The 14,426-nt window shown below is 33.3% G+C and overlaps 2 protein-coding genes across 2 annotated transcripts; both read right to left on the bottom strand.

Moving 5' to 3' along the window:
* Nucleotides 1–3,322: 3,322 nt before the first annotated feature.
* Nucleotides 3,323–3,694, bottom strand: LOAG_02892 (hypothetical protein; the record flags this gene model as incomplete). Its single annotated transcript, XM_003138429.1, has 2 exons — nt 3,323–3,598; nt 3,635–3,694. 2 exons carry the CDS (start codon nt 3,692–3,694, stop codon nt 3,323–3,325), a joined length of 336 nt encoding a protein of 111 aa, XP_003138477.1.
* A 2,614-nt stretch (nt 3,695–6,308) lies between these two features.
* Nucleotides 6,309–14,164, bottom strand: LOAG_02891 (hypothetical protein; the record flags this gene model as incomplete). Its single annotated transcript, XM_003138428.1, has 11 exons — nt 6,309–6,343; nt 6,466–6,711; nt 7,151–7,310; nt 8,155–8,238; nt 8,508–9,094; nt 9,342–9,524; nt 10,362–10,407; nt 10,760–12,267; nt 12,811–12,938; nt 13,445–13,556; nt 14,137–14,164. The coding sequence occupies 11 exons, from the start codon at nt 14,162–14,164 to the stop codon at nt 6,309–6,311; spliced, it is 3,117 nt and encodes a 1,038-aa protein (XP_003138476.1).
* Nucleotides 14,165–14,426: the final 262 nt, after the last annotated feature.

Raw genomic sequence — 14,426 nt, 5'->3', positions numbered from 1 at the left:
TTCGATGTTTTCAAAATCAACCAAGAATGATGGCCTCACGATCACTTAGCGTTTTCTTTTCAATTAACAAAACCTTCGACGAAATGTTTCTTAACACTTTTGCCGTTGATATCATAATATGCAAGAAATATTTCTATATTCTGTGCGTAGTTTGATGTTATACATAAACTCCACTTTGCAATCAACTCAGACTTAATCAACTGAACTGACTTTTAATACCAATAATTAACAAGCAGTAACAGTTGTAAATTCTCAGTCGGACATTCTGATGACACCTTTTTATAGCGAAAAATTGGATAATTTAACTAAAGTGACTAATTTATCACTGCAATTTTTTTGCAGATCATTCAAGTTCTCCTGATCTTACCTCTAGTCGATAGTTAGAGACAGGAACTCATCACAATAATTTAATTGATTTCCGACGAACTAGTAAAAGTTGTGATAAAAGCTGTAAATGACCTGGAATGATTCTACAATTAGAACTATCAAAATATGAGATGTGAATTACTTGTTATTTACGGCAACGGATTAGTTTTCGATTTAATTCAGTTTTCGATTTCTGAATCTTTTTTTGAAAATTTTTTGGGCATTTTTAAGAAACTGCTCGAGTACCAGTTAATGGTTAGTTGATTGTCATCGTAAAGATTCGTTGAAAGATCGATATTTCAGAAGCATTTCGCATCAGTATTAGTATGTCATCAGTGTCATTAAAGCGAAATGGTCAGATGGTCTTGTTAATTCTGTCGATGATAAATGAATATTGAAATGCTTCCAAAACATCGATCATTCAACGAATGTTTACGATGGCAATCAACTAACCATCAGTTGGTAAGATTAATCTAGAGTTCGAAAAAATTAAAATAACTGCCTCGAGCGGTTTCCTATGAATACCCAAAAAAATTTTCAAGAAAAAATTGCAGCCTCTTAGAAAGGCAGTACTATCACTAAATCATTTCATTTAATTCGCCATTGGTCAATTTATCGGTGATTGGGACTGTTTAACACCACGTGCCAGTTCTGTGAATTGTTTTACTGAATATTCTGACAATAGTTCAGTGTTAGCGTTTTCATTCTTCTGTAGTGATGAGATATTCCTCTTAAGCCTGAATTGATGATGGATGTCTCATTGGTTGGATTTTTGCAACGTTTAAAATTGAGCAAACATTTCCCGGTCATAGGAGACGGCGGTTTCAAATTATTGTATGCTTTTTCTTAGAGATAATGCTTTTAAAATAGTGGTTATCATGCTGGATTAGAGTGCTCGGATGATTATAATATTTGGTTGCTTATTGATAACGAAAAGACTGCTACTGAATTTCTACCATATGCCAATCGTTCAATATAGTGCTTAAATCCTAAATACTTGATATCAAGGCGGTAATGTGGTTCTCAACTATTAATTCGCTTTTGGTGACTACATACTTGTTAGTTGATCTGTTATTAATTTAATTTCGAATTATTAGTTGACGGACAGTTGTTGAACAGAGGGATGACCCTCTTTGGCTTTACGTAAGTTAGCAAAAGTGATGGAATTTACTGATTTTACATCCAAAGTCTCCAGATTTAATTGCTTTCTAAGTTTGTTTTGTTTTTATTTCATGTTGTTCAATCGTTTTAAGGTAGGTATCACACTATCGTCAATTCCTAATATGACGTGTTGGCGATAACGATAGAAAAGGAATCAGTATCACGGATTTGCTCCATTTTGGATTAGAAATTGCGATATCAGGGTGATAAGGTGTGAGTAATCAAAGGCGTACTTTTCGAATCAAGATAGAAATAATGCGTGTTGCTGACTAAGCTAGAAAGTTCGATTCATTGGCAAGGTGAGTAACAGGAATGATTTGGTAACTGGCATCATTTTAAGAAAACCATGATCTTGTCTGGGCCGTGATCATTTTAACAAGAAGGCTTAACAGAAAATGATCTGGCATTCCTGGCATATATCAAATATTTCGGGAGTGAGATATGAAGTGATTGTAGAATTTCCTTTTACTTTTAGAGGGATTCTCCATTTTCATAAAGTTTGTATGTGACATGTATGACATCATTGTTGATCCGCGAATCCAAGAGAGATCGGAATGATTTTAAGTATTTCAACAACGATCACTTCTTCCAACGGTTCATTTTAACATACTTATTGTCGAAATAATAATACAGTTTGATGAACCGTTGGAAGAAGTGGTCGTTGTTGAAATACTTGAAATCATTCCGATTTCTCTTCTGTCGGGCTATTTTAATTTAGGAAAACGCTTCAACTTTGTGGCGGTTTTCTAAAGGAAAAATAAGAGCACGATACCTATATTTGAATCGTTGTTATCCAAAATTTCACATTTTAAATTTATTTTCACAATTTTTTCCATAGGCCAAGGAGTTTTCTTTTAATTAAATCTGTCCTCTCTTCTGTTATCATATCTCTTTGTATTGTATTAAAATATGCATACTGTCTGTAATTACCTTCATGAACAAAGTAACATTACCCATTGTATAGAATTCAATTCGATCAGGCTATTGTTTAAAACAGTGCGCATGTTTTACAGAAACATAGTGAGATTTGATGATCCGACGATTTTGAACAGTTATCAGTGCTTCTGGTATTTTTCCTAGATGGGGAAAAACGAAATGGTAGGAATTAAAAAGCCTTTTTGAAATTTTCTTGCTCCGAAAAGAATGTGGGAACTTTTTTAGAACTCATTTTATTCAAATTCAAAAAAAATAGTGGGTGAAAATGCCGTATTTAAAGCGCATTATTCATTTCCATTTTTTTCAATAAAATTATCAAATGAACACTTAAAATAGTAAATTGCAACACTGACCGTATTATGCACCAAAAAATATAAATTCCACGTCTAATGATTCTGACAACAAACATTTTATAGAAATGAAAACAGCAATTTCTTCTTGCAATTGAGTCTTTGTATTGTATTAAAATATGCATACTGTCTGTAATTACCTTCATGAACAAAGTAACATTACCCATTGTATAGAATTCATTCATGAAGAGTGTTCCAGAATCAAAAAAATGCGTGATTCAGCACATGGCTTAAAACAGTCTACAAAACGTTTCCGGTCTGCAGGTAAACATTACCGGGTAAACCCAGCAAACATTACGGTGAGGATGCGTTTCTTCCTAGCATGAAGTGAATGATTTTTCTGAAGTAAAAAGCCATAGCACAGCACATTTTTCCATTAATTACCTCAACATTCGTTATTTTTGTCATCATTTTTCGTCCTTCAGTAATGTTGTATTGTTCTCATGTTGGAAATGATAGTAATTAGATCGAAAACTGTTTTTTCTTATAGTTCTCAGGTATTTCGGGCTTCATTCTGCGACTTCTACGTTTTGCTTAATTGTCTTGGAATTCATATTCTTCTTAAATGGGAATGTGCAACCAACATCGAATTGTATTTCTTCAAAGAGACACTTTCCGGATCGCCACAGGAACCAGTCATTTTTACGTTGTGCGACATTATATGTGAAAAAAGCCAAACATTTGTTGTTGTTTGAGGGACGTTTCAACATCACATAAGCCGATTCAGCTTCTGGACATTGCAGTGGACAATATGTCAGAATTTGATTTTGTGTTGCATCCTTCTCCTAGAAAAAAAAATACTGAAATTATAATTACATTACCACTGACACTGACTTCATTTTTAAATATCGTGGACCAAGTGATGGACCGGTTGTGATCATTTAACACGCTTTTACCGGTGCTATTGCTGTCAGAATGTGTAGTTCTGCTAGTTCAACTATAAAAAATATCAAACAGAAAAGCTGATCACTGTAAAACAGCCGTTATCATTGATTGTTGTCCTCTCATTGTCATCTTTGAACATCAAAGTGCAATCAGATGGCTCCTTTTCGTTTCTTATCACGCAAGTATATCGTCGAAATTCTGTAATTTCACAATTTCACTTCGTTCTTTTTTTCCAGCTAAATGGAACTGTGTTCACAATACTGATGTTCACAATACTAGAAGCAGTTCATATTATTTCGGTAAGTTCAGAAAAATGCATACGATTATGTTGGAACTCAGCTCCACCATTATAAGAAAATACAAGTAATATCCACAAAATACGCATTGAAACGATCTGTAATGAGAGAGAATTTATGATGTCACCCGTCTTGAAAATCATCTAATGACTATATTATGGTTTAAGGTGCTATGATTTATTTTACATGTCTGTCTTGCGGACTATGCAATTCAGGCGACTGAAATGATCATTTGTATTCACCGAAACAATTTAGAATAATCAAGGAAACCACTAATTAAAGAGCGGGGTGTTTACAAACCAATTATTCGCTTTCGGGATCACCCACAAGGTCTACAGACGTAGTCCTGAAAAATGAATGATTTACAGGACATAAAACAGTGGTTCTCCTGGTAGGTTGAAATTTAAGTTACTTGATAAGACTAATAATGGGGACATCCTGAAATGAAACACTGGGGATTGAATTGACCAAAAAGTCGATGAAATAAGGAAAGCATTATGTATTTCAGTTTGACCCAGAAGGATGACCTAATAGTGTCGTTATCATTATCACACCCATTTGTTCATCATTTTCTTGTCCTTCACCCGGCTGTTCTATGCGTTACATATGATGTTACAGTCACAGGTATTTCTTTCCCTACAGAATTTCCCATCGTTGCACTTTATTATCAAAGAGTAACCATTCGGACTCTATGAGAAATACATTTAATACCATGACCTTCGTCCAATCAAAGTAACTACAATCTTATCTTCATTTTCATTTGTTTTACATACATTTATCGTATAATCATTTGCTACAAAAAAACAAAAAAAAAAAAAAATTACAAACGATAAAAAGAGAAATGAAAATAACGATAAGGTCAGGAAATACGACTTGAATGCCAACTTATCGTGACTCAAAAATGTCGTGATAAATCATGTCATGTAATAATACTTCATCACTCTTTACGTAAATCGAAAAAAATTCACTCCATGTTAGTCATTAAAAGTCAGCTGATAGATAAAACCGGTAGTATATCATTGAAATCAATAGATGGATTGAACGAATTGGTAATCTAAGATTATTTTAAAAAATTTCAGGATAACCATATCAGGCTTGTAGTTGCTCCCCTTTCGAGATGGTGAAGTGTCAATTTGAAGTATTTTTATTCATATATTTTACAACACAGATTTTTCTGCAAAAATGATCTATGAAATTTTTCTCAACAGTAACTATGTGATTGGAGGGAGGATGGTCTTGGGTAATACTTATCAACCTTTTTTACTGTTTAAATGCTGTTAATTCGATACTGCTAAAGGACATTTTTATAAACATACTAATATAATTAAAAATAATATAAAATATTCTTTTTTTTTTTGCATATAAACTCTTTCTGTCGTATGTGGCACCAAGTGTGGGATAAGGGTTGATAAAATTCCGCTTTTCCTCAGTTTTGTTTCATATAGTTTAAAGCTCTTCTGACCTAAATAACATCAGATCCGCTGAACATCGCATAGCCCAGAGTTTCAAAACAATGTGACTTAAAAATCTGTCAATATAAACTGAAAAGTGAATAGCTGACAAGAATAATTGTTACATTATTAAAATCAATAAACTAACAATTAACACTGTTCAATATATGCAACGATTTTGCCTTTTCATATGAAACTTTACATATAAAAATAATTTCAGGAATAGAATTAATGATTTTACAATTTAGCATGAGATTCAATTCACTTCATTTTCCACAATGAAGCAACGATTTATAGTTTTGTTGGAATCTCCAATCATTTAAATCAATGGTGTTCCTGTCATCAGTGTCCTTTCGTAGGATAAATGTTTGAGAAATAAAAATCAACAGTTTTCTCCAACAAATAATCTGTACATTGCATTAAGAGCACGACGGACATGACAGCAAACATAATGGAATTGTTTGGAAGCGAACTGAAACAATACAATCACCATTACTGGTTCTTGTACAAGGGAACTAATTATCTGGGAAAATTAATTAATAAAAAACGGTAAAATCCCTATGAGGGAATTTATTTGGATAAATACCATAAAACCTTCAAACTTACATTATAAGATGCATATTATTTTATTCGTGTCCCTACCCCATTAGGATTAATTCATATCGATGATGATTTTAAAATCAAAAGAAAAAAAAAGGAACACTTATACCATCTTAAAAGGACGTACAGATCGAACACTGACAACAGCAACAGCCTGCAAAAATATTTTGTATATATATGCAATATAATTTCGATATCGCTGAGCTAACCCAAAAAATGGCTCTAATCGAATAGACTTAAAAGATGAGACTACCATTCGCATTTTACAGTAATTCACTTAAATTTGTGCATGCTGCTTCTGAAGATGTTCAAGCATTAGTATGATGGATATGATTAACTTACAAGGAAGTAACAAACAGTAAGGTGAACAGCCTGTAATAAATCCACTAGAGCAGCTCTGATATCCACTATTGCCATTACCTCCGCTCCTGCTGGTGCAACATCCTGAGCCTAATTCTAAGCCAAACATTGCTGCTGGAGCACTTAATGGTTGCATACTCTGAATTGTCGCTTTCGACCAAACGGTATAGATTGGTTTCTGCGGAATGTATGACTGATAAGGTTTAGGATTGAAAGGCTGATCTGTGTAAGGGAACTTCACTGAATTCGGCAATTGTTGCGGTAATGACTGCGGAATGTACTGCGGTGGGTTAACTTTTACCGGTCCTGTAAAAAGAAATGATTTTTAGTAACTTTTGAATTTGTCATTTTTAAAGAAGTTATGTCTCACTAAATCTTCGATTGTTCGAAATTCAGGATAACATATATTAAATCAGCAAAAAAAGTGATCTAAACAGGCTTTTCCATGCAATTAGCCTAACGGAATAAATATCCTCGAAGTCTGGATCAAGCCAAGATACCATCGCATAACGGCTGTCAAAGGCAGGCTTTCCAAATCTTTAACAACTTAATCGGTTGATGAATTGAGTAAAGCCACTGACAAATACTGCTGTAATTATCTCACTTATATCTTGATCTAATTAAATCATTAAAGAAAACTCAATTTTTCGGCTGCATATCCGAAAAAAAGTGCAGAGTTAAATGGATATAAGACGGATTCAAAAAAAAAATATTAAAATATGAATTTACAGTGCAAAAAACAAACCAGCCGTGTTGTATTTAGGATAAATGTTCACGTATCGGTTTTGCATTATCGGAATAGGAATAAAGGTTGTTGAAACAATATCCTTGATGGATATGCTGCTAAATTTTTTTGCATTTCTTGCTACAAAATTATGACGGGTTAAGTTGGGTATGGATATTTTCTGAAGATAAAATTGATAGTAAACGGTTCAAGCAGTTGTTATTGTTGGACCGATTTTCTTCCGCAATGTTACCAATACTTCTATGACCAAATATTTGGAAAGCATATATATCAATCCTTCAAAACCCATCTTCAAAAAGTGATGCAAAATTAACGTCGTTAGCTAGCTAACGAACAGTTCATGTTCAATATAATTAAAACCTCGTCATTTACTCGTCACTTACTGCTTTCAAGAGAATTTCGTTCTCTTGAATTTTTATTCATGACGGGTTAAGTTGGGTATGGATATTTTCTGAAGATTGAATTTTTATTCAAGAGAACGAAATTCTCTTGAAGAGATAAAATTGAATAAAAATTCAAGAAAACAATAAAATAAAATTGTCCTTTAAAATTCAAAATTTTTGGAAATTGTTTGAAACTTTGGAAGTAAAGAAAGGAACCTTCAGATATCTCGGACTGATAATCAAGTATAGATGTATTCCGTGAGCTTTCATATCGGATTAAATTCCGATTTTCGTCAACCGAAAAAAAAACAGTGTGCCATTTGAAGTAATGAATTAGGCTGTTAAGACTATTTCTTCAGATCAAGACTAAATTGCTAAACAAGAAAGACTATAAACTAATTAACAGCTCATACTTATGCATCTTACTTAAAAGTAATCTTTAAAATTCTAGTTGTTAAATTTTAGGATTATTACTTAGACTGATAAACAAATCCGAAAGAGGCGTCATTGTATTATATATTTTTTGTTTTTGTTTTTGTTTTTTTTTCTTTTGTAAAAAGACGTATTGAAATATGGTGAGTACTTACTTTGAAATATTAATTAATTTCGAATTACACTTACTATAGCCATGACGTTGTCATAATTACCGCCATCTTCATGTCCACCAACATTGTTGGCATAGGATGACGTGCCAGTTTTTTTAATCTGGTTTGAAATTAAACATTATCAAAAAAAAGGAAAAAAAAACTTATTTTTCGTTACGGAATATCACATATGCATTAGTTCTCATTATGAATACGATTTTTTCAATTTTTTGAACATATATTCGAGCATTGAGAAATAAGAAATGAGATTTGTAGTACTTCAGATTAAATCATTTTTTATCAAACTATAGTTGACACTGATGACGTAGATTAAAACACACGAAGTTCTTCGGTAATGCATTTAAAAAATGGAATTGAAAAGAAATATACCTGCTGTTCTGCTGTTCCGGAAAGTGGATCACTATGAAGTATTTCTGATGGGGAAACTTCAGTTTTAAACTGAGAACTCCAGTCATTTTCAAGTACTCCTTTAGGGTAACTTGAAACTGTTCCTACTAATCCTTCTGAAGGTCCACCGTGAAAAGGATGGACCTTTGAACTCTCTTCAACAGCTGAATGGTCGATTGCTGTTCTTTCATGCTGTGCTGCTGCTACAGCTGATGAAAATTCAGTCGCAGTTGATAATGGAACAGATGATGGAATTAACATGATCGCAGGGGAAGTTGATGCAGAAATGTTAATTGTTCTTGAAGGTTTTTGTGTTGTGATAGTATTTGTTTCTGAAGTCAAGCTAGAGGTATCAGATACTTCCAGTTTAGAAACAGGAAGGCTAACACGTTGACTGGATTCGCCTGAATACCAGTTCAAGGACGTTACATGATTATCATGAGTAGTTTCTTTGACTGGCATCTCAGTCCGATGAATTCCTGCTAGAATGGATGCCGGTGTTACCGTAAATGTTGGTGGCAATCTGTTCGTCATCTGCGGAAACACCGACGGCATAAGTTCTTTTGTATCTGGAAATACTAAAAAATGAGGAATTAAAAGAAAATTAATGAAGCAAATCCTGATGTTATGCATTCGTCGACAATTAAATTATAAGAATATCATTCAAAAGGGTGAAATTAATTGTATATTAATAATTAAGCAAAAACTGTAATATTTATTATTACAGTTCTCTCCAATACTTCTTACAGTCTTTCCTGATATGAAATTCAGATTTTAATCAAAATCTTTTGCTATTTTAAAAGAGAGAGGAAGTACCTTTATTTAATGATACAGTTTCATTACTCGGAATAAGCTGAGAACTGATATTAAAGCTTGTTTCATCACTAGGGCTGCTCGATACAGTCTGCTTAATTTCATGAATTTCTTTGAAAGTCTCCGATTCCATTTCAATAACCATTATGCTCTGATGTGTGGTACCATTGGTAATGCCGGAAGCATCTGCAAACTTATCATAGAATTGAAAAGCAGTGGTATGACAAAGTTTTGCAGCACCAACAAATTGATGAGAAGCAACAACATTAGCAGTTAACAGGTGCATATTGCGAAAGTCAAATCAGACAAAATATTGATTTCTTTTTAAATTAAATTTAAATTGAATCGAGCTGGGAGAAAACTAAATCCAGTTGCTAAAAAAATTCATTAGTTTTCTTTGAGACTAATAATAGCAAACATCTGACTACTGACAATGTTGGAGTTTTACAATTTAAATAACTAAATTCAATCAATAAATCTTACCAGTCCTTCTCATAAAAAAAAAAATGTGTTTGCTTAAAAAATAATTATTGAGTAGGATGGTCAAAAGAATATTAACTCCGTTTTTTATTTTCCATAAAGGGTAAAGGAAGATGATGAGATTTTATTCGTGACGGGGTTATAAGGCTAATGTAAATTTTCTACTGCTATCGAACCTGCTCTTCGATGATTCAAAAATGTAAAATTTTTATTAAGTTTAGACTGATTTTGGTTAAACAAAACCATTATCACATTGCATTAGGTAAGGCATCTGGTCCGACTTAAGTTTTAAAATAAGTTGATGTCATTACACGTCATAACATCGAAGGATGTATTGCACTAATAACCTACAGAATAATGATCAATGAAGTGCATTCATAGTGCAATGGTTTGATGCAGGATTGTCCTATTTTAAAACGTGATGATATATGATACGATGAAGCCTATTGTGGGTTACAAGCATGAAGTTAATAGTGCAGGAAAGAGATTAATTAATTTCATTTTTGTCTCAGAAGGATTCTCTTACCACAAAGAAATAATTACCTATGCTGGATGGATGCAGATCGGAACTCGTCTTCATTTTATTGATCTGAAAATATTGTTTAGGCAATGCCTCCTATTTCGTTCATTTATTTGATGCCGAAAAAAATTTATATTACATATCGCTACTCAATACTGATTTCACTATTATTTATAGAATTTCTTCTCTATGGTCGTTATGAATTTTATTTCTTCCTAACAAACAAAATTTGTTGATTGTTCAGAACAGATTTTTTCGGTTGAAGATTTGCAAGCTGGATCTCTGTAGCACTTTATAGTCTTGTTATTTGATTACCGATATTCAAATTTCAGCAAAAAACTTGGCATTTAATTAAGAACTTCGAAACTGCATTCTGTTTTTAAAAATATTTCAAAAAGTGAAACAGCAAGTGTGAGTAAACCTGTTCGTCCTCAATAATATCGGTGTGACCTAACTGAACTGGAATTTTGCCACGTTCAATCATTTCTTCATTTTCATAGCTCGGATAAAAATTAGTTAAATGGATATCATTAGTTTGAGAATTTTGTTCATCAGTTTCAGCAGTATCGCTGCTACTGCCTTTAGTATTTAAATCGGCGAATGAATGCTGTTCCTCCGGATAATATCCACCGTTAAATGATGATTGCTGCTTTGAATTAGACGTGCCTTGCAAATCATCTGCTTCCTGTCCAAAGTTACCCAAAGTTTCTTTCTCATTTGTGATATTCGGAATTTCTTCGGCTGACAAACTGTGGTTAGATCTGAGTCCAGGCCACTGTTCAGAAGTCACTGTTGCTGGCGTGAATGTCTGTTTGTGAGTGATCACTACCAGTGTAGAGCTAACGTTGCTTTTATCAGTGTCAGATTTATGGTGTGTAAAACTTTTAGAAATTGTTTCTTGTTTCAGAGACATCTGTCTATTTGATGGCACATTATTGGAAACAATGGTTCCATTCTTCATAGAAAAATGAAAAGGTAACAGTGATTGGATCCTTGGCTTAACAAGTTGCTTATCATAGGAAGATACAACATCTATTGGCCGGATTAAAATTCTCTCAGTTTGTAATGAATTATTTCGATCTATTGTTCCAGAAGAATTTTTTGTGTCTTCTAAAATGTTGGTTTCATAATTATCTCCAGAATATTGAACAGATGATCCCCGAAGTTCTGTGGTTGCAGTAGGAACGTTTACCGCAATGTCGGGTTCAACGGTCAAAGATGACACTGTATCTATCGATACATCCGTATAAGATTCGTTGATATGGGCAGAAGTTCCGAGCATCATATCAGACCCGTAACGGCTTTCTAATGTTTCTTGAGTTTCGAAAAAACTACTTTTTTCTTGATTTTCTGTGGTTTCACTGGATAGAGCTTTGTTTATTAAATTAGAAGGCATTCGTTCCGATGTGATATTCGGTAACAGTACCGTCCGCTGTGAAACTGAAACTTCCTGAATTATTGTGGGCGTAGTTACGGATGTTGTATTTTCAGCTTGAAATTGTTGCTCGTTGCTTGATGGGTTGTGAATTATTATAGCATTGGAAGTTGTAAAATATGGCTGTTCTTCATAAGTTATGCTGAAATTGGGAGGTTCGTACTCCTCTGCTTCTGACTGCTTTGTTTCCATCGGATAAGATGAAACTAACACTTGATGCTGTGTTGATGTGGACACTATTGAAGTAAGAAAGACAGTTGAAGATGTTGAAGAAGTATGCTGTTGCTGCAATTCATTGTTGCCGGAAGATACTAACGGTTTCTGAGGTGCATAAGGCAATTCAATAGGTACTTCTGTAACTTCATCCTTTCCGTTTTCCATGCTTTCGGTCGGAATGCTTCCAGTTGTCGAAGACTGTAGAGATATTCCCATTTCGATTTCACGTTCTCGACTTGAATTTGCAATTGCTTGCTGCTGATTAGAGCTACTGATAGCTGCAAAAAACAAGGAAAAAAAAATTAATTTTAATTTTTCAGTGAATTTAGTGAATGTTCCCTCAGTGAACGATTCGGATTACCGGATATGACCATTTATTTTGTATCGTTTTCATCGTTCAATTCAATCTCGGTTTTTTTTCTTCTCTTTTTTTTCATACTGGAAATTAAGGAAGACTGAAGGGATATGTCACCGATTTTCGGATTGTAACATATATTCACGAATCTGACAGTTACTTTTCAGAATCCAATAGTACGGTCCAAAGTGTTCAGCGAACGAAATAAACCGGCATAACAGCGACAACAATCGTCCTTTGTTTTTCTCCTAATATCTGACAGAAGGATTCCACTCCCACTTTTAGATTTTGAACAGGAAAGGAAAGAACAGCATTAGGAACTTTTGACCCGAAAATATTTCATTAAAAATATACTTTTTCAACCAACAATGAGTAATAATAAAATAGCAATTTTATTCAAGCTGATGTTTATAAAAAGCATTGGAAATTAAAACTAAATTTTGCTTTTGAATATTTGAAGTACTACCTGTCTTTTGAACACCGGTTGTTAAGGCCGTATTATTCTGACCAAGATTTCGGATTGTGAATAACGCTTTGGCAGAATGATGCACTTCATTGGCGTTTAATCGGTATTTCAGATCTGTCCGTCCATTACTAAATGAACATTTCAAGTAAAATCAATTTTAATATGCATATGTAACTAAAATGCTTAAATAATAACGGCATATTATCCTAATCCCCACTTCGAAAACTCAATTTTTCATGAGTGAAAATTTCATAGATGGAACCAAGAAGAAAGGGAATTGTGGACAGTATGAAGAAAACGTATATTGTACCATATGAGTTGGTGGCCTCGACCACTCTTGTCATTTACTTATTAATGCTTAAGTTGCTTGAATGAATACTTCTAAGGGATGTAAGAAATATAAGGTCATTTCCTTGAATCGGAAATGCTTGATGTTCGGATTTATTTCGACCACAGAATTCATCACAAAACATGAAAGTAAAGGAGAGTATGCAGTCTTATCCAGCGGTGACTGTTTTATTCCAAGATGACAAGTATCGCGGGATTCCTACATTTAATAGTGATATGCATCATTTTTGATCAGTTGCATGTATTCTGTCCCGTTTTTTTTAAAAAAAAAAGTTGGGTAACTTACTTTACACGCTGATATAAAATATCTGGTCGCGAAATATCAGGTGGCGGATAGAAATTCACTTGTGACTTTCCAACATTTGGCGAAACACCTCTTTTAAAAGAAGTGATACTACCTGAATGAATGACAGAAGTTCACATCAACTTATGATTTTCACTAAATTTAAGTTTCGTGATATATATTTTCTCCAGTTGCTCTCACTACTAATGATTCATTATCCTGTTTTTGGAAGAGCAACTTTTGCTTCCATTATCTTTACGGTATTTTTACTCTTAGTGCTATCAAGTCGTACACTTGATTAGAAGACAAAAGAAAAAATTTAAATAATATGAAAAAGAATAAAATATGAAAGTGAATGGATGGGAATGGGACATTACATAATTGTTAATGGTTATACCAAACAACAATAACTATTAATGAAATTTTTGAGTTAAATTTAAGTATTTTGTGGGTAGAATTTCTGTATAAATAAAATTTCATTTTGATGCTTTATCAAACTAATGTAACAAAGGTTGTCGGTAGGACACGATCTTGGTTGAACGACATCCTGATCATATGTGGGTCTACATCATGATGACCAAATGAAGGAATTTAATTAAATTTAATGAAATAATAATCCAGTTCTTTTGAAATTCCCCACATTGGTAAGTTTCCGGAAAAGTTTCAAAAAAACGAAAACTTTTAACCTTATTTACTTTTAGCCTTATTTCTAAAAAGACTCATGAAAGACTTGAATTACATATGATAATTTTTTAAGAAATGATGAACTCATCATTTTTACCTTTAGCATTCGGTTTATTTTGTTACCAAAGATGATCTGATACTAGGAAATGAAAGATTACTCTTTACATCTATCATTTTTAATTAGTATTTTGTTTTTGTTTGGACGTCTTGACAATTTTTCAAGTTTTTTTCTTTTAATTACCCTACTTGATTCAAGTTCTTCTATGGGAATCAGAATGCGAATTTTCACTTTTCTCGGAAC

Source organism: Loa loa (genome assembly GCF_000183805.2).
Source record: "Loa loa unplaced genomic scaffold supercont3.105, whole genome shotgun sequence".
NCBI lineage: Eukaryota > Metazoa > Nematoda > Chromadorea > Rhabditida > Onchocercidae > Loa > Loa loa.
Note: the sequence above shows the minus strand (reverse complement) of the source record. Positions and strands in the feature narration are given on the sequence as shown.